Source organism: Poecile atricapillus, chromosome 39 (assembly GCF_030490865.1).
Source record: "Poecile atricapillus isolate bPoeAtr1 chromosome 39, bPoeAtr1.hap1, whole genome shotgun sequence".
In the NCBI taxonomy this organism is placed as follows: Eukaryota; Metazoa; Chordata; class Aves; order Passeriformes; family Paridae; genus Poecile; species Poecile atricapillus.
Window position 1 is genome coordinate 587,065 of NC_081287.1, and position 21,997 is coordinate 609,061.

At 58.8% G+C, this 21,997-nt stretch overlaps 1 protein-coding gene across 1 annotated transcript in view; it reads left to right on the forward strand.

Moving 5' to 3' along the window:
- Positions 1-21,907, forward strand: part of DNMT1 (DNA methyltransferase 1) — a 28,991-nt gene extending 7,084 nt beyond the window's left edge. The window contains exons 14-34 of the mRNA XM_058861751.1: positions 494-681; positions 1,522-1,711; positions 2,641-2,738; positions 3,101-3,248; positions 3,633-3,748; positions 4,206-4,407; positions 4,738-4,871; positions 4,974-5,147; positions 6,163-6,384; positions 7,196-7,388; positions 8,594-8,684; positions 9,962-10,093; positions 11,128-11,410; positions 12,418-12,559; positions 13,976-14,142; positions 15,155-15,332; positions 16,765-16,960; positions 17,059-17,222; positions 19,308-19,424; positions 20,274-20,364; positions 21,253-21,907. Of these exons, the coding sequence (XP_058717734.1) occupies positions 494-681; positions 1,522-1,711; positions 2,641-2,738; positions 3,101-3,248; positions 3,633-3,748; positions 4,206-4,407; positions 4,738-4,871; positions 4,974-5,147; positions 6,163-6,384; positions 7,196-7,388; positions 8,594-8,684; positions 9,962-10,093; positions 11,128-11,410; positions 12,418-12,559; positions 13,976-14,142; positions 15,155-15,332; positions 16,765-16,960; positions 17,059-17,222; positions 19,308-19,424; positions 20,274-20,364; positions 21,253-21,296 (3,270 nt within the window). The 3' untranslated portion in view covers positions 21,297-21,907. The remainder of the gene's footprint in view (positions 1-493; positions 682-1,521; positions 1,712-2,640; positions 2,739-3,100; positions 3,249-3,632; positions 3,749-4,205; positions 4,408-4,737; positions 4,872-4,973; positions 5,148-6,162; positions 6,385-7,195; positions 7,389-8,593; positions 8,685-9,961; positions 10,094-11,127; positions 11,411-12,417; positions 12,560-13,975; positions 14,143-15,154; positions 15,333-16,764; positions 16,961-17,058; positions 17,223-19,307; positions 19,425-20,273; positions 20,365-21,252) is intronic.
- Positions 21,908-21,997: the final 90 nt, after the last annotated feature.

Consider the following 21,997-nt stretch of genomic DNA (forward strand, 5'->3'; position numbering starts at 1 on the left):
TCACCTCCTTGTGGTGGCACCTTCTTGTGGTGTCATCTCATGGTGTCACCTCCTGGTGTCACCTCCTCGTGGTGTCACTTTCTTGTGGTGTCACCTCGTGGTGTCACCTCCTGGTGTCATCTCCTTGTGGTGGCACCTTCTTGTGGTGTCACCTCGTGGTGTCACCTTCTCATGGGTGGTGGTGATGGGGCCCATGGGTTGAACACGTTGGATCTCCCAAACCATTCCCAACCCATTCCAAACCCATTCCCATCCCATTCCCAACCCGTTCCCAACCCATTCCCAACCCATTCCCAACCCATTCCCAAACCAACCCGTTCCCAAACCGTTCCCAAACCATTCCCAACCCAAACCAATCCCAAACCGTTCCCAAACCAAACCATTCCCAACCCATTCCCAACCCATTCCCAACCCATCCCCAACCCATTCCCAACCCAACCCATTCCCAACCCGTTCCCAACCCGTTCCCATCCCGTTCCCATCCTGTTGCCAGACCACGGTGCCGCCGGCCGGGCTGAACTTCAACCGTTTCACGGAGGACTCTCTGCTGCGGCACGCGCAGTTCGTGGTGGAGCAGGTGGAGAGCTACGACGAGGCCGGCGACAGCGACGAGCCCCCGGTGCTCATCACGCCCTGCATGAGGGACCTCATCAAGCTGGCCGGCGTCACCCTGGGCAAGAGGTGAGTTTTGGGGGTAAAAACCCTGAAATCGGGAAAATCCCACCGAAATCTGGCGAGGGTTTGGGTTTTGGGATCTCAGTTTGGGGAAATCTGAGCTGAATTTGGGGTTTTTATGGTCAATGGGAGGGATCTCATGGAGGTGGATGGTGGTGGGTGGATGGGTGGGTGTAAAAACCCCAAAATTGGGAAAATCCCACCGAAATCTGGCGAGGGTTTGGGTTTTGGGGGCTCAATTTGGGGAAATTTGACCCGAATTTGGGGAGGGTTTGGGTTCTGTGGCCGTGAAATTGGGAGAATCCGACCAAAATTGGGAAAATCTTCCCAAAACCACAAAAACCCTTCAAAAACTGGGAGAATCCTCCAAAAATCACCAAAACCCACCCAAAACTGGGAGAATCCTCCAAAAATCACCAAAACCCTTCAAAAACTGGGAGAATCCTCCAAAAATCACCAAAATCCCTCCAAAACTTGGAGAATCCTCCCAAAACTGGGAGAATCCACCAAAAATCACCAAAACCCACCCAAAACTGGGAGAATCCTCCAAAAATCACCAAAACCCTCCCAAAACCGGGAGAATCCTCCAAAAATCACCAAAACCCTCCCAAAACTTGGAGAATCCTCCAAAAATCACCAAAACCCACCCAAAACTTGGAGAATCCACCAAAAATCACCAAAACCCAGCAAGACCTTCCCAAAATCGGGCAAAGCCAAACCTGCTGCTGCTCCCAAGGGTGAAGGACCCTGGGTTGGACCCCCCAAAGTCCATCCAGACCTTCTGGAGACCCCAGCTGGCAGCTGCCGGGGGTCCCGCGGGCGCTGAGCGCTGTCCCCGTGCCGCAGGCGAGCCGTGCGGCGCCAGGCCATCCGGCACCCCACGCGCATCGACAAGGACAAGGGTCCCACCAAGGCCACCACCACCAAGCTGGTGTACCTCATCTTCGACACCTTCTTCTCGGAGCAGATCGAGAAGGACGAGCGCGAGGAGGACAAGGAGAACGCCACCAAGCGCCGGCGCTGCGGCGTCTGCGAGGTGACCGAGGGTCGCCGGCGGCACCCGGCCCCTCTCGGGACGCGGTGGGGGTGGCTGTGGGTGGTTGGTGTTGGAGGGTCTTCGTAGCGGTCAACGTCTTGGGTTGGTTGGTGTTGGAGGGTCTCCAGTCTTGGTGGACATCAACCATGGGTTGGGTCATTGATCTTGGAGGGTCTCCAGTCTTGGTGGACATCAACCATGGGTTGGGTTGGGTTGGTCTTGGTGGACATCAACCATGGGTTGGGTCATTGGTCTTGGTGGACATCAGTGCCATGGATTGGGTTGTTGGTCTTGGAGGGTTTTCCAGTCTTGGTGGACATCAGTGCCATGGATTGGGTTGGTTGGTGTTGGAGGGTCTCCAGTCTTGGTGGACATCAACCATGGGTTGGGTTGGGTTGGTCTTGGTGGACATCAGTGCCATGGGTTGGGTTGATCTTGGAGGGTCTCCAGTCTTGGTCATCGTCAGTTTCGATGTCCTGGGTTGGGTTGGTTGGTCTTGGAGGGTCTCCAGTCTTGGTGGACATCAGTGCCATGGGTTGGGTTGGGTTGGTCTTGGTGGACTTTTCCAGCCTGGATCAACCAATCCCAACCTCCCATCCCATGGGGCCCTCCCAGCAGAACCTGGGGAGCGTTCCTGGTGTCACCAGTGTCCCTGGGGAGCGTTCCTGGTGTCCCCGGTGTCACCGGTGTCCCTGGGGAGCATTCCCAGCGTTCCCGGTGTCCCCGGTGTCCCCAGGGAGCACTCCTGGTGTCCCTGGGGAGTGTTCCCGGTGTTCCTGGTGTCCCCGGTGTCCCTGGGGAGCGTTCCTGGTGTCCCCGGTGTCACCGGTGTCCCTGGGGAGTGTTCCCAGTGTTCCTGGTGTCCCCGGTGTCCCTGGGGAGCGTTCCCGGTGTCCCCGGTGTCACCGGTGTCCCGTGTCCCGTGCCAGGTGTGCCAGCAGCCTGAGTGTGGCAAGTGCAAGGCGTGCCAGAACATGGTCAAGTTCGGGGGCAGCGGCCGCAGCAAGCAGGCGTGTCTGCAGAGGAGGTGGTGGCCCTGTCCCCTGTGGCCCTGTCCCCTGTGTCCCTGTCCCCAAACCCCTTGTCCCTGTCCCCTGTGTCCCTGTTCCCAAACCTCCCTGTCCCCAAACCCCTGTCCCTGTCCCCAAACCCCCCTGTCCCTCTCCCCAAACCCCTGTCCCTGTCTCCTGTGTCACTGTCCCCAAACCCCTGTCCCCAAAACCCCCCTGTCCATGTCTCCTGTGTCCCTGTCCCCCCTGTCCCTGTCCCCAAACCCCTGTCCCTGTCCCCAAACCCCCCTGTCGCAGTCCCCTGGCCCCCTGAGCCCCCGGTGTCACCCCCGGTGCCACCCCCGGTGCCACCCCCGGTGCCACCCCCGGTGTCACACAGGTGTCCCAACCTGGCGGTGCGGGAGGCGGACGAGGACGAGGAGGTCGATGACAACATCCCCGAGATGCCCTCACCCAAGAAGATGCTGCAGGGCCGCAAGAAGAAGCAGAACAAGAGCCGGATCTGCTGGGTCGGGGAACCCATCAAGGTGAGGCACCTGCACAGGTGAGGGGCTGGGGAAGGGGAGGGACCCATCCAGGTGAGGAACCCATCCAGGTGAGGACCCATCCAGGTGAGACCCCACCCAGGTGAGGGGCTGGGGAAGGTGAGGAACCCATCCAGATGAGGAACCCATCCAGGTGAGGGGCTGGGAAAGGTGAGGGAACCCATCCAGGTGAAGGCCCCATCCAGGTGAAGGCCCCATCCAGGTGAGGGGACCCATCCAGGTTAGGGAACCCATCCAGGTCAGGTGAAGGTCCCATCCAGGTGAGGAACCCATCCAGGTGAAGGTCCCATCCAGGTGAAGGCCCCATCCAGGTGAAGAACCCACCCAGGTGAGGCCGGTACCTGTAACCGCGCCCGTGTCCCGCAGAGCGATGGCAAGAAGGATTATTACCAACGCGTCTGCATCGACTCCGAGACCCTGGAGGTCGGCGACTGCGTGTCCGTGAGCCCCGACGACCCCACCAAGCCCCTCTACCTGGCCAGGTGGGTTCTCCATTCTCCTGTGGGGCTGGGGACATCCCCACCAAGCCCCTCTACCTGGCCAGGTGGGTTCTCCATTCTCCTGTGGGGCTGGGGACATCCCCACCAAGCCCCTCTACCTGGCCAGGTGGGTTCTCCATTCTCCTGTGGGGCTGGGGACATCCCTGATGATCCCACCAGGCCAGGTGGGTTCTCCCGTGGGTTTGGGGACACCAGGACATCCCTGATGATCCCACCAGGCCAGCTGGGTTCTCCTGTGGGTTTGGGGACATCCCTGATGATCCCACCAGGCCAGCTGGGTTCTCCCATGGGTTTGGGGACATCCCTGATGATCCCACCAGGCCAGGTGGGTTCTCCCGTGGGTTTGGGGACATCCCTGATGATCCCACCAGGCCAGGTGGGTTCTCCCATGGGTTTGGGGACACGCCGCCGTCCCCTCTCACGCCGCGGCGCCCCTCAGGGTGACGGCCATGTGGGAGGACAGCGGTGGCCAGATGTTCCACGCCCACTGGTTCTGCCCGGGCTCGGACACCGTCCTGGGGGCCACCTCGGACCCTCTGGAGCTGTTCCTGGTGGACGAGTGCGAGGACATGCAGCTGTCCTACATCCACGGCAAGGTCAACGTCATCTACAAGGCGCCCTCGGACAACTGGGCCATGGAGGTGAGGACGGCGCCACGGGGTTGGGTCAGCGTGGTCCATCCTGGTCCATCCTGGTCCATCCTGGTCCATCCTGGTCCATCCTGGTCCATCTTTGTTCATTCTGGTCCATCCTGGTCCATCCTGGTCCATCTTGGTCCATCCTGGTCCTTCTTGGTCCATCTTGGTCCATCCTGGTCCATCCTGGTCCATCCTGGTCCATCCTGGTCCAACCTGGTCCATCTTGGTCCATCCTGGTCCATCTTGGTCCATCTTGGTCCATCCTGGTCCAGCCTGGTCCATCCTGGTCCATCCTGGTCCATCCTGGTCCATCCTGGTGCTTCTGGCCCTCAGGGTGGCCTGGACACGGAGATCAAGATGGTGGAGGACGACGGGAGGACCTACTTCTACCAGATGTGGTACGACCAGGAGTACGCGCGCTTCGAGAGCCCGCCCGGCGCGCGCCCCACCGAGGACAACAAGTACAAGTCAGTTTTTGGGGTGGGAATCTTGGAGGTTCTTCCCATCTCCAAAAAAAAACCCCAAAATCCAGATTGGTTTTGGAGGAGAACCTGGTGGATCTCCATCAGGTTCTGCATGAGCTGCGCGCGCCTGGACGAGGTGAGGCACAAGGAGATCCCCAAGGTGGCCGAGCCGCTGGAGGAGGCCGACGGGAAGATGTTCTACGCCGTGGCCACCAAGAACGGCGTCCAGTACCGCGTCGGGGACGGCGTCTACCTGCTGCCAGAGGCCTTCTCCTTCAGGTGGCTTCGGGAATCGCGGCTTCCGGGCGGGATTTGGGGAAAATATGGAAAATCCCACCCAAAAGTGAATTCCTGGAAGTTCAGGGTGAAAATGAAGCCAGTTTGGATCTTGGGGTGTTTGGTGGTGTCTCTGATCCCGGTGTTTTGGGGGTGAGCTGGAGGTTGGGAATTGTTGAAGGTGGGAGATCCCTCCAAGGTCCTGAGGTCCAGATTTTAACCCAGTTTTGGGGGGTAAATTGGAATTATGGGATTAAGGTTCTAAAACTTCTCCAAGATCCCTCAATTCCAAACCTTCACCCAATTTTTGGTGGAAAAATTGGAATTATGGAATTAAGGTTCTAAAACTTCTCCAAGATCCCTCAATTCCAAACCTTCACCCAACTTTTGGTGGAAAAATTGGAATTATGGAATCATAGAACCATCTAAGGTCCAAAAACCCCTCCAAGATCCCTCAATTCCAAACCTTCACCCAATTTTTGATGGACAAATTGGAATTGTGGAATCACAACCAATTAAGGTTCAAAAACTCTTCCAAGATCCCTCAACTCCAAACCTTCACCCAATTTCTGACCAAAAAATTGGAATCAAGGCTGGAAAACCCCTCCAAGATTCCTCCATTCCAAACCTTCACCCAACTTTTGGTGGACAAATTGGAATTGTGGAATCACAGAACCAATTAAGGTTCAAAAACTCTTCCAAGATCCCTCAGTTCCAAACCTTCACCCAACTTTTGGTGGACAAGTTGGAATTATGGAATCATAGAACCATCTGAGGTTCAAAAACCCCTCCAAGATCCCTAAACTCCAAACCTTCACCCAACTTTTGGTGGAAAAACTGGAATCAAGGCTGGAAAACCCCTCCAGGATCCCTGAATTCCAAACCTTCACCCAACTTCTGGTGGACCAACCAAAGCCAAATCTGGAAAACCCCTCCAAGCCCTCCCCACCTCCCCTCTCCACCGCCCCGCTCTCCCCATCCCGACGTTCCGGGGCCGCTCTTCCCGGTTCTTCCCCAGCGTGAAGCCGGCCAGCCCGGCCAAGAGGCCCAAGAAGGAGGCGGTGGACGAGGAGCTTCACCCCGAGCACTACCGGAAATACTCGGAGTACATCAAGGGCAGCAACCTGGACGCGCCCGACCCCTTCCGCGTGGGCCGCATCAAGAGCATCTTCTGCAGCCTCCGCGGCAACGGCAAACCCAACGAGGCCGACATCAAGCTGGCCATCTACAAGTTCTACAGGTGCCTCCAGGAGGTCCAAATCCCCGCAGTTCGGGGGGTTGGGATGGTTTGGAGGTGGTGGTGGTGGGACCAGGGTGGGGTTTGGTGGGACGAGTCGGTGGAGGGTCTTGGTCGCTTTGCCGGTTTGGGTGGTTCTTGTTGGGTCCTGGTTCTTGTTGGGTCTGGTCCTTGTTGGGTCTGGTTCTTGTTGGGTCTGGTCCTTGTTGGGTCTGGTTCTTGTTGGGTCTGGTCCTTGTTGGATCTGGTTCTTCTAGGACCTGGTTTTTTGGACCTGGTTCTTGTTGGATCTGGTTCTTGTTGGACATCTTTGGATCTTTTGGGAGATCTTTGGACATTTTGAGATGTTTTTGGACATTTTTGGGCATCTTTGGATGTTTTGGGACATTTTTGGACGTTCTGAGACGTTTTTGGACGTTTTTGGACGTTTTTGGACATCTTTGGATGTTTTGGGAGATCTTTGGACATTTTTGGATGTTTTTGGACATTTCTGGACATCTTTGGATGTTCTGGGAGATCTTTGGACGTTTTGAGACGTTTTTGGACATTTCTGGACATCTTTGGATGTTTTGAGATGTTTTTGGACATCTTTGGATGTTCTGGGAGATCTTTGGACGTTTTGAGACATTTTTGAGACATTTCTGGACATTTTTGGACTCCTCAATCTCCTTCAAATCCCTTTCTCCTCAACCCTCTCCCACCTCCTCTTTCCCCTCCATCCCACCCCAACCCACCAAGGTGAGCCAGGTTTTGATTCTTCTTTAAAAAACCTCGGATTTTTTCCCAATCCCAACGTTTTTTTGGGAATTTCCAGGCCCGAGAACACCCACAAGTCCACCAAGGCCAGCTACCACGCCGACATCAACCTTCTCTACTGGAGCGACGAGGAGACCACGGTGGAGTTCCGGGCGGTGCAGGGTCGCTGCTCCGTGGTCTACGGCGAGGACCTGACCGAGAGCATCCAGGACTACTCGGCCGGGGGCCCCGACCGCTTCTACTTCCTGGAGGTGAGGGACCGGGGGCTCCAGGGGAGGAGGAGGAGGGTCCCGAGGGTCTGGAGACCCCAGGGATGAAGGAAGGTTGGGAGTTCCAGGTGGTTTTCCATGGAGGGGTTGGATTTGGGGTCAGTTCCAGGATTTGGGGAACGAATTTTGGATACTGGAATGGGGTTTGAAGGATCTGGATGAGTTCTTGGAGGTCTGGATGAGTTCCTGGGGGTCTGGATGAATTCTTGGAGGTTCTGGATGAGTTCCTGGAGGTCTGGATGAGTTCCTGAGGGTCTGGATGAGTTCCTGAGGGTCTGGATGAGTTCCTGGAGGTCTGGATGAATTCTTGGAGGTTCTGGATGAGTTCCTGGAGGTCTGGATGAGTTCCTGAGGGTCTGGATGAGTTCCTGAGGGTCTGGATGAGTTCCTGGAGGTCTGGATGAGCTCCTGAGGGTCTGGATGAGTTCTTGAAGGATCTGGATGAGCTCCTGAGGTTCTGGATGAGTTCCTGAGGGTCTGGATGAGTTCTTGGAGGTCTGGATGAGTTCCTGAGGGTCTGGATGAGTTCTTGAGGTTCTGGATGAGTTCCTGGAGGTCTGGATGAGCTCCTGAGGGTCTGGATGAGTTCCTGGAGGTCTGGATGAGTTCCTGAGGGTCTGGATGAGTTCCTGAGGGTCTGGATGAGTTCCTGGAGGTCTGGATGAGTTCCTGAGGGTCTGGATGAGTTCTTGGAGGTCTGGATGAGTTCCTGAGGGTCTGGATGAGCTCCTGAGGGTCTGGATGAGTTCTTGGAGGTCTGGATGAGTTCCTGAGGGTCTGGATGAGTTCCTGAGGGTCTGGATGAGCTCATGGAGGTTCTGGATGAGTTCCTGAGGGTCTGGATGAGCTCCTGAGGTTCTGGATGAGTTCCTGAGGTTCTGGATGAGTTCTTGGAGGTCTGGATGAGTTCCTGAGGGTCTGGATGAGTTCCTGAGGGTCTGGATGAGTTCTTGGAGGTCTGGATGAGTTCCTGGAGGTCTGGATGAGTTCCTGGAGGTTCTGGATGAGTTCCTGGAGGTCTGGATGAGTTCCTGAGGGTCTGGATGAGTTCCTGAGGTTCTGGATGAGTTCTTGGAGGTCTGGATGAGTTTCTGGAGGTCTGGATGAGTTCCTGAGGGTCTGGATGAGTTCCTGGAGGTCTGGATGAGTTCCTGAGGTTCTGGATGAGTTCCTGGTTTCTTTTCCAGGCTTACAACGCCAAAACCAAGAGCTTTGAGGATCCTCCCAACCACGCCCGGAGCTCGGGGAACAAAGGGAAGGGGAAGGGGAAAGGGAAAGGTGAGGCTGGAAAAGGGATGGGAAAAGGGTGGAAAAAAGGGTGGAAAAAGGGATGGGAAAGGGATGGGAAAAGGGTGGAAAAATGGGTGGAAATGGGATGGGAAAGGGATGGGAAAAGGGGCAGGAAAGGATGGAAAAGGGGTGGAAAAATGGGTGGAAAAAGGGATGGGAAAAGGGGCAGGAAAAGGGTGGAAAAAGGGCTGGAAATGGGTAAAAAAGGGGTGGAAAAGGGTCCTGGAAGTGATGGATTACTGGAGGAGGAGGAGGAGCAGGGAATGGGAGGAGGAGGAAGAGCAGGGAATGAGGAGGAGGAGGAAGAACAGGGAATGAGGAGGAGGAGGAATGGAATGAGGAGGAAGGGCAGGGAATGAGGAGGGACAGGGAATGAGGAGGAGGAAGAACATGGAATGAGGAGGAGGAGGAGGAACTGGGAATGAGGAGGAGGAGGAACACAGGATGAGGAGGAAGAGCAGGGAATGAGAAGGAGGAAGAGCAGGAAATGAAGAGGAAGAGGAACAGGGAATGAAGAGGAGGAAGAGGAACACGGGATGAGGAGGAAGAACAGGGAATGAGGAGGAGGAGGAGCAGGGAATGAGGAGGAGGAAGAACCGGCAATGAGGAGGAAGGGGAGGGACACGGGATGAGGAGGAAGAGGAAGAACACTCAATGAGGAGGAAGAACAGAATGAGGAGGAGCAGGGAATGAGGAGGAGGAGGGACACGGGATGAGGAGGAAGAGGAAGAACACTCGGTGAGGATGAGGAAGCAGGAATGAGGAGGAGGAGGGACACGGAATGAGGAGGAAGAGGAAGAACACTCAGTGAGGATGAGGAAGCAGAACATGGAATGAGGAGGAGGAGGGACATGGAATGAGGAGGAAGAGGAAGAACACTCAGTGAGGATGAGGAAGCAGGAATGAGGAGGAACATGGAATGAGGAGGAGGAGGAGGAACAGGGAATGAGGAGGAAGAGGAAGAACACTCAGTGAGGATGAGGAAGCAGGAATGAGGAAGAACAGGGAATGAGGAGGAGGAGGAACACGGGAGGAGGAGGAAGAGGAAGAACACTCAGTGAGGATGAGGAAGCAGGAATGAGGAGGAGGAGGGACATGGGATGAGGAGGAAGAGGAAGAACACTCAGTGAGGATGAGGAAGCAGGAATGAGGAGGAACAGGGAATGAGGAGGAGGAGGAGCAGGGAATGAGGAGGAGGAGGAAGAGGAGGGAATGAGGATGAGGAAGCAGGAATGAGCCTTCCTCCGTGTCCGGGCCGTTGGCAGGGAAGGGCAAGGGGAAGGCGGCGAGCGCGGAGCAGAGCGAGCAGGAGCCAGAGCGGCTGCAGCTGCCCAAGCTACGGACGCTGGACGTCTTCTCCGGCTGCGGGGGCCTCTCCGAGGGCTTCCACCAGGCAGGTGAGCTCCAGCAGGTGAGCTCCAACAGGTGAGCTCCTCCAGGAGACAGGTGAGCTCCAGCAGGTGAGCTCCAGCAGACAGGTGAGGAGACAGGTGAGCTCCAGCAGGTGAGCTCCAGCAGACAGGTGAGGAGACAGGTGAGCTCCACCAGCAGACAGGTGAGCTCCTCCAGGTGAGCTCCAACAGGTGAGCTCCAACAGGAGACAGGTGAGCTCCTCCAGGTGAGCTCCTCCAGGTGAGCTCCACCAGGTGAGCTCCACCAGGCAGGTGAGCTCCTCCAGGTGAGCTCCAGCAGACAGGTGAGCTCCAGCAGGCAGGTGAGCTCCTCCAGGTGAGCTCCTCCAGGTGAGCTCCTCCAGCAGACAGGTGAGCTCCAACAGGTGAGCTCCTCCAGGTGAGCTCCATCAGGCAGGTGAGCTCCAGCAGACAGGTGAGCTCCTCCAGGTGAGCTCCAGCAGGTGAGCTCCAGCAGGTGAGCTCCAGCAGACAGGTGAGCTCCAGCTGCTGGAGTTTGGGAATTTGGGAAGAGGCTGGAGAAGGCCTCGGGGCTCAGCAGATCCACTGGATGTTCCCTGTGGCCGAATCCGGCCATTCCCAGTGCCCAGCCCTGGCCATTCCTGGTCATTCCTGGTCATTCCTGACCGTTCCTGACCATTCCTGGTCATTATTGGTCATTCCTGGTCATTCCCACCCAGCCCTGACCATTCCTGGTCATTATTGGTCATTCCTGGTCATTCCTGACCATCCCTGACCATCCCTGACCACCCCTGACCACCCCTGACCACCCCGTGTCCCTCAGGAGTGTCGGAGACGCTCTGGGCCATCGAGATGTGGGAGCCGGCGGCGCTGACCATCCCTGACCATTCCCAGTGACCATCCCTGACCATCCCTGACCACCCCTGACCATCCCTGACCATCCCTGACCATCCCTGACCATCCCTGACCATCCCTGACCATTCCTGACCACCCCTGACCATCCCTGACCATTCCCAGTGACCATTCCTGACCACCCCTGACCATCCCATGTCCCTCAGGAGTGTCGGAGACGCTCTGGGCCATCGAGATGTGGGAGCCGGCGGCGCAGGCGTTCCGGCTCAACAACCCCGGCACCACGGTGTTCACCGAGGACTGCAACGTCCTCCTCAAGCTGGTGATGGCCGGCGAGAAGACCAACTCCTTGGGCCAGAAGCTGCCCCAGAAGGGCGACGTGGAGATGCTCTGTGGTGGCCCCCCGTGCCAGGGCTTCAGCGGCATGAACCGCTTCAACTCCCGCACCTACTCCAAGTTCAAGAACTCCCTGGTGGTCTCCTTCCTCAGGTGGGCAGGGAGGGGTGAGATCTTCATCTGGTGTCCTCTCCAATGTGGAGAGGATTTTCTGGTGTCCCCTGGTGGGTGTGGAGATGATTTTTGGGATGAGATCCTCATCCAGTGTTCCCTCACTGGTGTGGAGAGGATTTTTGAGATGAGATCCTCATCTGGTGTCCCCTCACTGGTGTGGAGATGATTTTTGAGATGAGATCCTCATCTGGAGTTCCTTCACTGGTATGGAGATGATTTTTGGGGTGAGATCTTCATCTGGTGTCCTCTCCAATGTGGAGATGATTTTCTGGTGTCCCCTGGTGGGCGTGGAGATGATTTTTGGGATGAGATCCTCATCTGATGTCCCCTCTTTGGTGTGGAGATGATTTTTGGGATAAGATCTTCATCTGGAGTTCCCTGGTGGGCATGGACAGGATTTTTGGGGTGAGATCCTCATCCTCCTCACTGGTGTGGAGATGGTTTTTGGGGTGTGACACCTGACAGGGTCCCCTGATGGACATGGACCACACCTGCTGGGTGTGGAGATGATTTTTGGGGTGTGACACCAGCCGGGCTCCCCTGATGGACATGGACCACACCTGCTGGGTGTGGAGATGGTTTTTGGGGTGTGACACCTGACAGGATCTCCTGATGGACATGGACCACACCTGCTGGGTTTGGAGATGGTTTTTGGGGTGTGACACCAGCCTGGGTCCCCTGATGGACATGGACCACACCTGCTGGGTGTGGAGATGGTTTTTGGGGTGGGACACCAGACAGGGTCCCCTGATGGACATGGACCACACCTGCTGGGTCTGGAGATGGTTTTTGGGGTGTGACACCTGACAGGGTCCCCTGATGAACATGGACCACACCTGCTGGGTGTGGAGATGGTTTTTGGGGTGTGACACCTGACAGGGTCCCCTGATGGACGTGGACCACACCTGCTGGGTGTGGAGATGGTTTTTGGGGTGTGACACCGGCCGGGGTCCCCCGGCCACGCCCACGTCCGTCTGTCCCCGCAGTTACTGCGATTATTACCGGCCGCGCTTCTTCCTGCTGGAGAACGTCCGGAATTTCGTGTCCTTCAAGAGGTCCATGGTGCTGAAGCTGACCCTGCGCTGCCTGGTGCGCATGGGCTACCAGTGCACCTTCGGGGTGCTCCAGGTACCTTCTCCAGGACCTCTTCTGGGGGGAAAAAACCCTTTTTTGGCACCCTGAGAACATCAGGGAGGTTCCCAAAGGAGATGTCAGATCCCAGTGGGTTCTCCAAAGTTCTCAGTGGGTTCTCCAAAGTTCTCTGGGTTCTCCAAAGTCTCCAGTGGGTTCTCCAAAGTTCTCAGTGGGTTCTCCGAAGTCTCCAGTGGGTTCTCCAGAGTTCTCAGTGGGTTCTCCAAAGTTCTCAGTGGGTTCTCCAGAGTTCTCAGTGGGTTCTCCAAAGTTCTCAGTGGGTTCTCCGAAACCCCAGTGGGTTCTCCGAAGTTCCTGGTGGGTTCTTCAAAGGATGGATTGACTTCTTGGGTGGCTCTGGGGCCATTCCCACCCCTGTCCCTCAGGAATTGTCCCCTCCAAAGTCCCCGCTGTCCCCTGGGCTGTCCCTGGTGTCCCCTGGCGTGTCCCTGATGTCCCCTGGTGTCCCCCCAGGCTGGGCAGTACGGTGTGGCGCAGACGCGGCGCTGCGCCATCGTTCTGGGGTGTCCCTGGTGTCACCCTGGGGTGTCCCCTGAGGTCTGGGGTGTCCCTGATGTCCCCTGGTGTCCCCCCAGGCTGGGCAGTACGGTGTGGCGCAGACGCGGCGCCGCGCCATCGTTCTGGGGTGTCCCTGGTGTCCCCTGGGGTGTCCCTGGTGTCACCCCGGGGTGTCCCCTGAGGTCTGGGTGTCCCTGGTGTCCCCAGAGGTGTCCCTTGAGGTGTCCCTGGTGTCCCCAGGGGTGTCCCTGGTGTCACCCTGGGGTGTCCCCTGATGTCCCCTGGTGTCCCCAGGCCGGGCAGTACGGTGTGGCGCAGACGCGGCGCCGCGCCATCGTTCTGGGGTGTCCCTGGTGTCCCCTGAGGTGTCCCTTGAGGTGTCCCTGGTGTCCCTGGTGTCACCCTGGGGTGTCCCCTGAGGTTTGGGTGTCCCCTGGTGTCCCCAGGCCGGGCAGTACGGCGTGGCGCAGACGCGGCGCCGCGCCATCGTTCTGGGGTGTCCCTGGTGTCCCCCTGGGGTGTCCCTGGTGTCCCCTGGGGTGTCCCTTGAGGTGTCCCTGATGTCCCCTGATGTCCCCTGGTGTCCCCCCAGGCCGGGCAGTACGGTGTGGCGCAGACGCGGCGCCGTGCCATCGTTCTGGGGTGTCCCTGGTGTCCCCTGAGGTGTCCCCTGAGGTCTGGGTGTCCCTGATGTCACCCTGGGGTATCCCCGGTGTCCCCAGGGGTGTCCCTGATGTCCCCTGGTGTCCCCTGGTGTCCCCAGGCCGGGCAGTACGGCGTGGCGCAGACGCGGCGCCGCGCCATCGTTCTGGGGTGTCCCTGGTGTCCCCAGGGGTGTCCCTGGTGTCACCCTGGGGTGTCCCTGATGTCACCTGATGTCCCCTGTCCCCCCAGGCCGGGCAGTACGGCGTGGCGCAGACACGGCGCCGCGCCATCGTTCTGGCAGCAGCTCCCGGGGAGAAGCTGCCGCTGTTCCCCGAGCCCCTGCACGTCTTCGCCCCCCGCGCCTGCCAGCTCAGCGTGGTCGTGGACGACAAGAAATTCGTCAGCAACATCACCCGGTGAGAGCCCGGAATCCCGGGAATCCCGGGAATTCCGGGAATTCTGGGAATTCCGAGGCGGCTGGGGAGGCGCCTGAGGGGAGCTCCGGGATGGGAATTCTGAGATGGGAATTTGGGGTTTGGGAATTCTGTGTTGGGAATTTGGGGTTTGGGAATTCCAAACTGGGAATTTGGAGTTTGGGATTGGGAATTCTGTGCTGGGAATTTGGAGTTTGGGATTGGGAGTTCTGTGGTGGGAATTTGGAGTTTGGGATTGGGAATTCTGTGGTCAGAATTCAGAGTTTGGGAACTCGGAGTTTGGGAATTCCAAAGCTGGGAATTTGGAGTTTGGGAGTTCTGTGGTGGGAGTTTGGGAGTTCCGAGCTGGGAATTCAGAGTTTGGGAATTCCAAACTGGGAATTTGGAGTTTGGGATTGGGAATTCTGTGGTGGGAATTTGGAATTTGGGATTGGGAGTTCTGAGCAGGGAATTTGGAGTTTGGGAGTTCTGATTTGGGAATTCTGAGCTGGGAATTTGGAGTTTGGGATTGGGAATTCTGCAGCGGGAATTCGAAGTTTGGGAACCCCGAGCTGGGAATTCCGAACTGGGAATTCCATGGTGGGAATTTGGAATTTGGGAATTCCGAGCTGGGAATTTGAGGTTTGGGAGTTCTGCAGTGGGAATTTGGGAATTGTGAGCCAGGAATTTGTAGTTTGAGAATTCTGAGCTGGGAATTCAGAGTTTGGGAGTTCTGCGGTGGGAATTTGGGAATTTGGAGCTGGGAATTTGAGGTTTGGGAGTTCTGAGCTGGGAATTCTGAGTTGGGAATTTGTATTTTGTGAATTCCAAGTGGGAATTGCATCCCCAGGACGTACTCGGGCCCGTTCCGCACCATCACGGTGTGGGACACGATGTCGGTTGGGAATTCTGAGTTGGGAATTCTGAGCTGGGAATTCTGAGCTGGGAATTCTGAGTTGGGAATTCCATGGTGGGAATTCTGGGTTGTGAATTCCATTGGGAATTGTGTCCCCAGGACGTACTCGGGCCCGTTCCGGACCATCACGGTGCGGGACACGATGTCGGACCTGCCCGAGATCCGCAACGGCGCCGCGGCGCTGGAGATCTCCTACAACGGCGAGCCCCAGTCCTGGTTCCAGCGGCAGATCCGCGGCTCCCAGTACCAGCCCATCCTCAGGGATCACATCTGCAAGGTGGGAACGGGTCCCAGCCGATCCAAACGGATCCTAACGGGTCCAAATGGGTCCCAGCGGATCCAAACGGGTCCCAACGGGATCCAAAGGGATCCAAACGGGTCCCAGCAGATCCAAACGGGTCCCAGCAGATCCAAATGGGTCCCAGCGGATCCAAACGGGTCCCAACGGGTCCAAATGGGTCCTAACGGGGTCCAAATGGGTCCTAACAGGATCCAAACGGGTCCCAACGGGTCCAAATGGGTCCCAACCGGTCCCAAGGGGTCCCAAGGGGTCCAAACTGATCCCAATGGATCCCAACGGGTCCCAGTGGATCCCAGCAGGATCCAAATGGATCCCAACGGGTCCCAGTGGTATCCAAACAGGTCCCAACGGATCCCCACCGATCCCAACGGATCCCAGCAGGATCCCAATGGATCCAAACGGGTCCCAGCAGATCCCAAGGGATCCCAATGGGTCCCAGCGGGTCCCAGCGGGATCCCAACGGATCCCAGGAGGTCCCAACAGGGTCCCAGCCGGTCCCAATGGATCCCAGTGGGTCCCAGTGTGGCCCAACACCCCCATTGCTGCCCAACACCCCTCATTGGGTGACCAACACCCCTCATTGGGTGACCAACACCCTCCATTGATGCCCAACACCCTTCACTGGGTGTCCAACACCCCCCATGGGTGACCAACACCCTTCACTGGGTGTCCAACGCCCCCATTGACGTCCAACACCCCCCCTTGGGTACCCAACACCCCCCACTGGGTGTCCAACACCCCCACGGGGTGTCCAACACCCCCCATTGGGTGACCAACGCCCCCCAACCGGTCTCCAACACCCCCCATTGATCCCAAACACCCCCAATGGGTGTCCAACACCCCCCATTGGGTCCCCAACACCCCCCATTGATCTCCAACACCCCCCATGGGTGTCCAACACCCCCTACTGGGTGACCAACACCCCCCATTGGGTGTCCAACACCCCCATGGGTGCCCAACACCCCCAATGGGTGTCCAACACCCCCCCATTGGGTCCCCAACACCCTCCATTGATGCCCAACACCCCCATGGGTGTCCAACACCCCCCATGGGTGTCCAACACCCCCCATTGGGTGACCAACACCCCCATTGCTGCCCAGCACCCCTCATTGGGTGACCAACACCCCCCATTGATCTCAAACACCCCCCAATGGGTTCCAAACACCCTCCATTGGGTGTCCAACACCCCTCACTGGGTGTCCAACACCTCCCATGGGTACCCAACACCCCCCATTGGGTGTCCAACACCCCCCATTGGGTGTCTAACACCCCCATTGATGTCCAACACCCCCATTGATACCAAACACCCCCACTGGGTGTCCAACACCCCCCATTGCTGCCCAACACCCCCCATGGGTGTCCAACACCCCGTGCCCACCCCCGCTGTCCCCGCGGTTGTCCCCGTCAGGACATGAGCGCGCTGGTGGCGGCGCGGATGCGGCACATCCCGCTGGCGCCCGGCTCCGACTGGCGGGACCTGCCCAACATCGAGGTGCGGCTGTCGGACGGGACCAACACCCGCAAGCTGCGCTACACCCACCACGAGCGCAAGAACGGCCGCAGCAGCTCCGGCGCCCTGCGCGGCGTCTGCTCCTGCGCCGAAGGTGGGTGCCGCCGCGCCGGGACCGCGACGCCGCGCCGGGCGGGCGTCACCCGCCGAATCCCGGCGTCCGGCTGTTGTTGTGTCTCTGGTGTTCCCCAGGGAAGCCGTGCGACCCCGCTGACCGGCAGTTCAACACCCTGATCCCCTGGTGCCTGCCGCACACCGGGAACCGCCACAACCACTGGGCCGGGCTGTACGGGCGCCTGGAGTGGGACGGCTTCTTCAGCACCACCGTCACCAACCCCGAGCCCATGGGCAAACAGGTGGGGACGGTGGTCACAGCCCGCGGGGGGTGGCCAATGGTCAGGGTGTCACGGCCTCGGTGGTGTCCGGCGGTCACTGGCCTCAGGGGGTGGCCACGGGCACGGTGTCACGGCCTCGGTGGTGTCCGGTGGTCACCGGCCTCAGGGGGTGACCATGGTCATGGTGTCACGGCCTTGGTGGTGTCCGGTGGTCACCGGCCTCAGGGGGTGACCATGGTCATGGTGTCACGGCCTTGGTGGTGTCCGGTGGTCATGGTCACAGCCCGCGGGGGGTGGCCACGGGCAGGGTGTCACGGCCTCGGTGGTGTCCGGTGGTCACCGGCCTGGGGTGGGTGGGGTGGTGACCACGGTCACGGTGTCACAGCCTTGGTGGTGTCCGGTGGTCAGGGGATGGTGGTCACCGGCCTCACAGCCCGCAGGGGGTGACCACGGTCACGGTGTCACGGCCTTGGTGGTGTCCAGTGGTCAGGGATGGTGGTCACAGCCCGTGGGGGGTGGCCACGGTCACGGTGTCACGGCCTCGGTGGTGTCCGGTGGTCACCGGCCTGGGGTGGGTCAGGTGGTGACCGATGGTCACCCATTGGTGGGGTGTGATGGTGTCCAGTGTCACCAGTGGTGGGGTCTGATGGTCACCAGTGACCCACGGGTGGGGTGTGATGGTCACCAGTGTCCCAAAAGTTGGGTCTGATGGTCACCAGTGGTCACCAGTGTCCCACGGGTGGGGTGTGACGGTCCCCAGTGTCCCCAGTGTCCCACGGGTGGAGTCCCAGTGTCCCCATTGTCCCCATGGGTGTCCCCATGTCCCCATGGGTGTCCCGGTGGTGGGGTCCCCAGTGTCCCCATGGGTGTCCTGGTGGTGGGGTCCCCTGTGTCCCCATGTCCCCAAAGGTGGGGTCCCAGTGTCCCAGTGTCCCCATTGTCCCCATGGGTGTCCCCATGTCCCCATGGGTGTCCTGGTGGTGGGGTCCCCAGTGTCCCCAGTGTCCCACAGGTGGAGTCCCAGTGTCCCCAGTGTCCCCAGTGTCCCCATGGGTGTCCCGGTGGTGGGGTCCTCAGTGTCCCCAGTGTCCCCAGTGTCCCACGGGTGGAGTCCCAGTGCCCCCATGTTCCCATGGGTGTCCCGGTGGTGGGGTCCCCAGTGTCCCCATGTCCCCATGGGTGTCCCCATGGGTGTCCCCGTGTCCCCATGTGTGTCCCCATGTCCCCTAGGGTGTCCCCATGTCCCCATGTCCCCATGGGTGTCCCCATGTCCCCATTGTCCCCAGGGGTGTCCCCATTGTCCCCATGGGTGTCCCCATTGTCCCCATGGCTGTCCCCATGTCCCCATGGGTGTCCCCATGTCCCCATTGTCCCCAGGGGTGTCCCCATTGTCCCCAGGGGTGTCCCCATTGTCCCCATGGCTGTCCCCATGTCCCCATTGTCCCCATGGGTGTCCCCATGTCCCCATGGGTGTCCCGGTGGTGGGGTCCCCAGTGTCCCCATGGGTGTCCCCATGGGTGTCCCCATGTCCCCATGTATGTCCCCATGTGTGTCCCCATGTGTGTCCCCATGGGTGTCCCCATGTCCCCATGTATGTCCCCATGTGTGTCCCCATGTGTGTCCCCATGGGTGTCCCCATGTCCCCAAGGGTGGGGTCCCAGTGTCCCCATGTGTGTCCCCATGTCCCCATGGGTGTCCCCATTGTCCCCATGGGTGTCCCCATGTCCCCATGGGTGTCCCCATGGGTGTCCCCATGTCCCCATTGTCCCCATGTGTGTCCCCATGTCCCCATGTCCCCATGGGTGTCCCCATGGGTGTCCCCATGTCCCCATTGTCCCCATGTGTGTCCCCATGTCCCCATGGGTGTCCCCATGTCCCCGTGTCCCCATGTGTGTCCCCATGTCCCCATGTGTGTCCCCATGTCCCCATGGGTGTCCCCATGGGTGGGGTCCCAGTGTCCCCATGGGTGTCCCCATAGTCCCCATGGGTGTCCCCATGTCCCCATGGGTGTCCCCATAGTCCCCATGGGTGTCCCCATGTCCCCATGGGTGTCCCCATGTCCCCGTGTCCCCATGTGTGTCCCCATGTCCCCGTGTCCGGTTGCAGGGCCGGGTGTTGCACCCCGAGCAGCACCGCGTGGTCAGCGTGCGGGAGTGCGCGCGCTCCCAGGGCTTCCCGGACACCTTCCGGCTCTTCGGGAACATCCTGGACAAGCACAGGCAGGTCAGTGCTGGGGACATGTCCCCTGTCCCTGTGTCCCCTGTCCCTGTGTCCCTGTGTCCCCTGTCCCCGTGTCCCTGTGTCCCCATGTCCCTGTGTCCCCATGTCCCTGTGTCCCTGTGTCCCTGTGTCCCTGTGTCCCCTGTCCCCTGTCCCCATGTCCCCATGTCCCTGTGTCCCTGTGTCCCCTGTGTCCCTGTGTCCCTGTGTCCCTGTGTCCCCATGTCCCTCTGTCCCTGTGTCCCTGTGTCCCCTGTCCCTGTGTCCCTGTGTCCCCCTGTCCCCATGTCCCCATGTCCCTGTGTCCCTGTGTCCACTGTCCCCCTGTGTCCCTGTGTCCATTGGTCACAGGCAGGTCAGTGCTGGGGACAGCAGCTGTCCCTGTGTCCCTGTGTCCCTGTGTCCCTGTGTCTGTGTGTCCCTGTGTCCCCATGTCCCCGTGTCCCCTGTCCCCATGTCCCTGTGTCCATTGTCCCCCTGTCCCCATGTCCCCGTGTCCCTGTGTCCCTGTGTCCACTGTCCTCTTGTCCCTGTGTCCACTGTCCCCATGTCCCTTTGTCCCTGTCCCTGTCCCCTCTCAGTGTCCCCTCTGAGAGTCCCCATGTCCCCTGTCCATGTCCCTGTGTCCCCATGTCCCCTGTCCCCTCTGAGTGTCCCCATGTCCCTGTGTCCCTGTCCCTGTCCCCTCTCAGTGTCCCCATGTCCCCTGTCCATGTCCCCATGTCCCCATGTCCCCTGTCCCCTCTGAGTGTCCCCATGTCCCCTGTCCCCATGTCCCTGTGTCCCCGTGTCCCCTGTCCCCATGTCCCCTGTCCCCTCTCAGTGTCCCCATGTCCCCATTGGTGTCCCCAGGTGGGCAATGCGGTGCCACCTCCCCTGGCCAAAGCCATCGGGCTGGAGATCAAAGCCTGCGCTGTGGCCAAACTGCGCCAGGACACGGCCGGTGAGTGACCCCTGACCCCTGAGTGACCCCTGAGTGACCCCTGACCCGTGTGACCCCTGAGTGACCCCTGAGTGACCCCTGACCCCTGAGTGACCACTGACCCCTGAGTGACCCCTGAGTGACCCCTGACCCCTGAGTGACCCCTGAGTGACCCCTGACCCCTGAGTGACCCCTGAGTGACCCCTGAGTGACCCCTGACCCCTGAGTGACCCCTGACCCCTGAGTGACCCCTGAGTGACCCCTGACCCCTGAGTGACCCCTGAGTGACCCCTGAGTGACCCCTGACCCCTGAGTGACCCCTGAGTGACCCGTGACCCCTGAGTGACCCCTGAGTGACCCCTGACCTCTGTGTGACCCCTGAGTGACCCCTGACCCCTGTGTGACCCCTGAGTGACCCCTGACCCCTGAGTGACCCCTGAGTGACCCCTGAGTGACCCGTGACCCCTGTGTGACCCCTGAGTGACCATAACTGACCCCTGAGTGACCCCTGACCCTTGCTGGCTGTCCCCATGTTCCCATGGTGTCCCCACCCTGTCCCCACGCTGTCCCTGTGTCCCCACCCTGTCCCCACGCTGTCCCCACACTGTCCCCACACTGTCCCTGTGTCCCCACACTGTCCCCACACTGCCCCCATGGTGTCCCCATGGTGTCCCCACGCTGTCCTCACCCTGTCCCCACGCTGTCCCTGTGTCCCCACGGTGTCCCCACGCTGTCCCTGTGTCCCCATGTCCCCACGGTGTCCCCACCCTGTCCCCACCCTGTCCCCACGCTGTCCCCACGCTGTCCCTGTGTCCCCACACTGTCCCTGTGTCCCCATGTCCCCACGCTGTCCCCACGGTGTCCCCACCCTGTCCCCACACTGTCCCCACGGTGTCCGTGTGTCCCCAGGTCCCCGGGTGCCGCGTTTGGAGCCGATGGAAGCGGCCGCCTGAGTCCCCGGACCCGGAGCCCTCGGGGGGCTTGGCTGATTTGGGGATGATTTTTGGCCTTTTTGCTTCACTTTGGTTTGGTTTCGCTTTTATTTCCCCCTTTTTTAATTTTTTTTAGTTTTTTCCTCTTTTTTTTTCTTTTTTTCCTCAATTTTTTTCTATTTTTTCCTCAATTTTTTCTTTTTTTTCCTCTATTTTTTTATTTTTTCCTCTCTCTATTTTTTTCTTCTCTTTTCCCCCCTTTTCTATTTTTCTCCCTTCTTTACATCCCCTCTTTCTTTCTCCTTTTTTTCCTCCTTTTTCCTATTTTTCTTTCTCTTTTTTTAACCCCTTCTTTTCCTTTCTGTTCAAACCTTCTTTTCCCTTCCTTTTCCCCTGGAATTTTTTTTTTCTGCCTTTTCTTCTTCTTCTGTTTTATTTTCTTTTAAAAAACACTTCACCTCTTTGCCTTCTGTTTATTTTTTTAATTTTATTTTTAAATTCCTTTCCCTCAGCGCTCTCCGTGCTGACCCAACCCCCCCTCAGGGCCCGGCCCCGCTGCCCCGTTTTTATCGCATTGTACCCAACCCCCCGCGGCCGCTTTGTACAAGGTGGAACTCGATACTTTATGTAGTTTTTATATGTTGTAATATTTCTTCAAATAAATCGCGCCTATAAATTATAAATTAGAAACAAATTCTCTCCCGCCGCGCTACGAGTAGGCC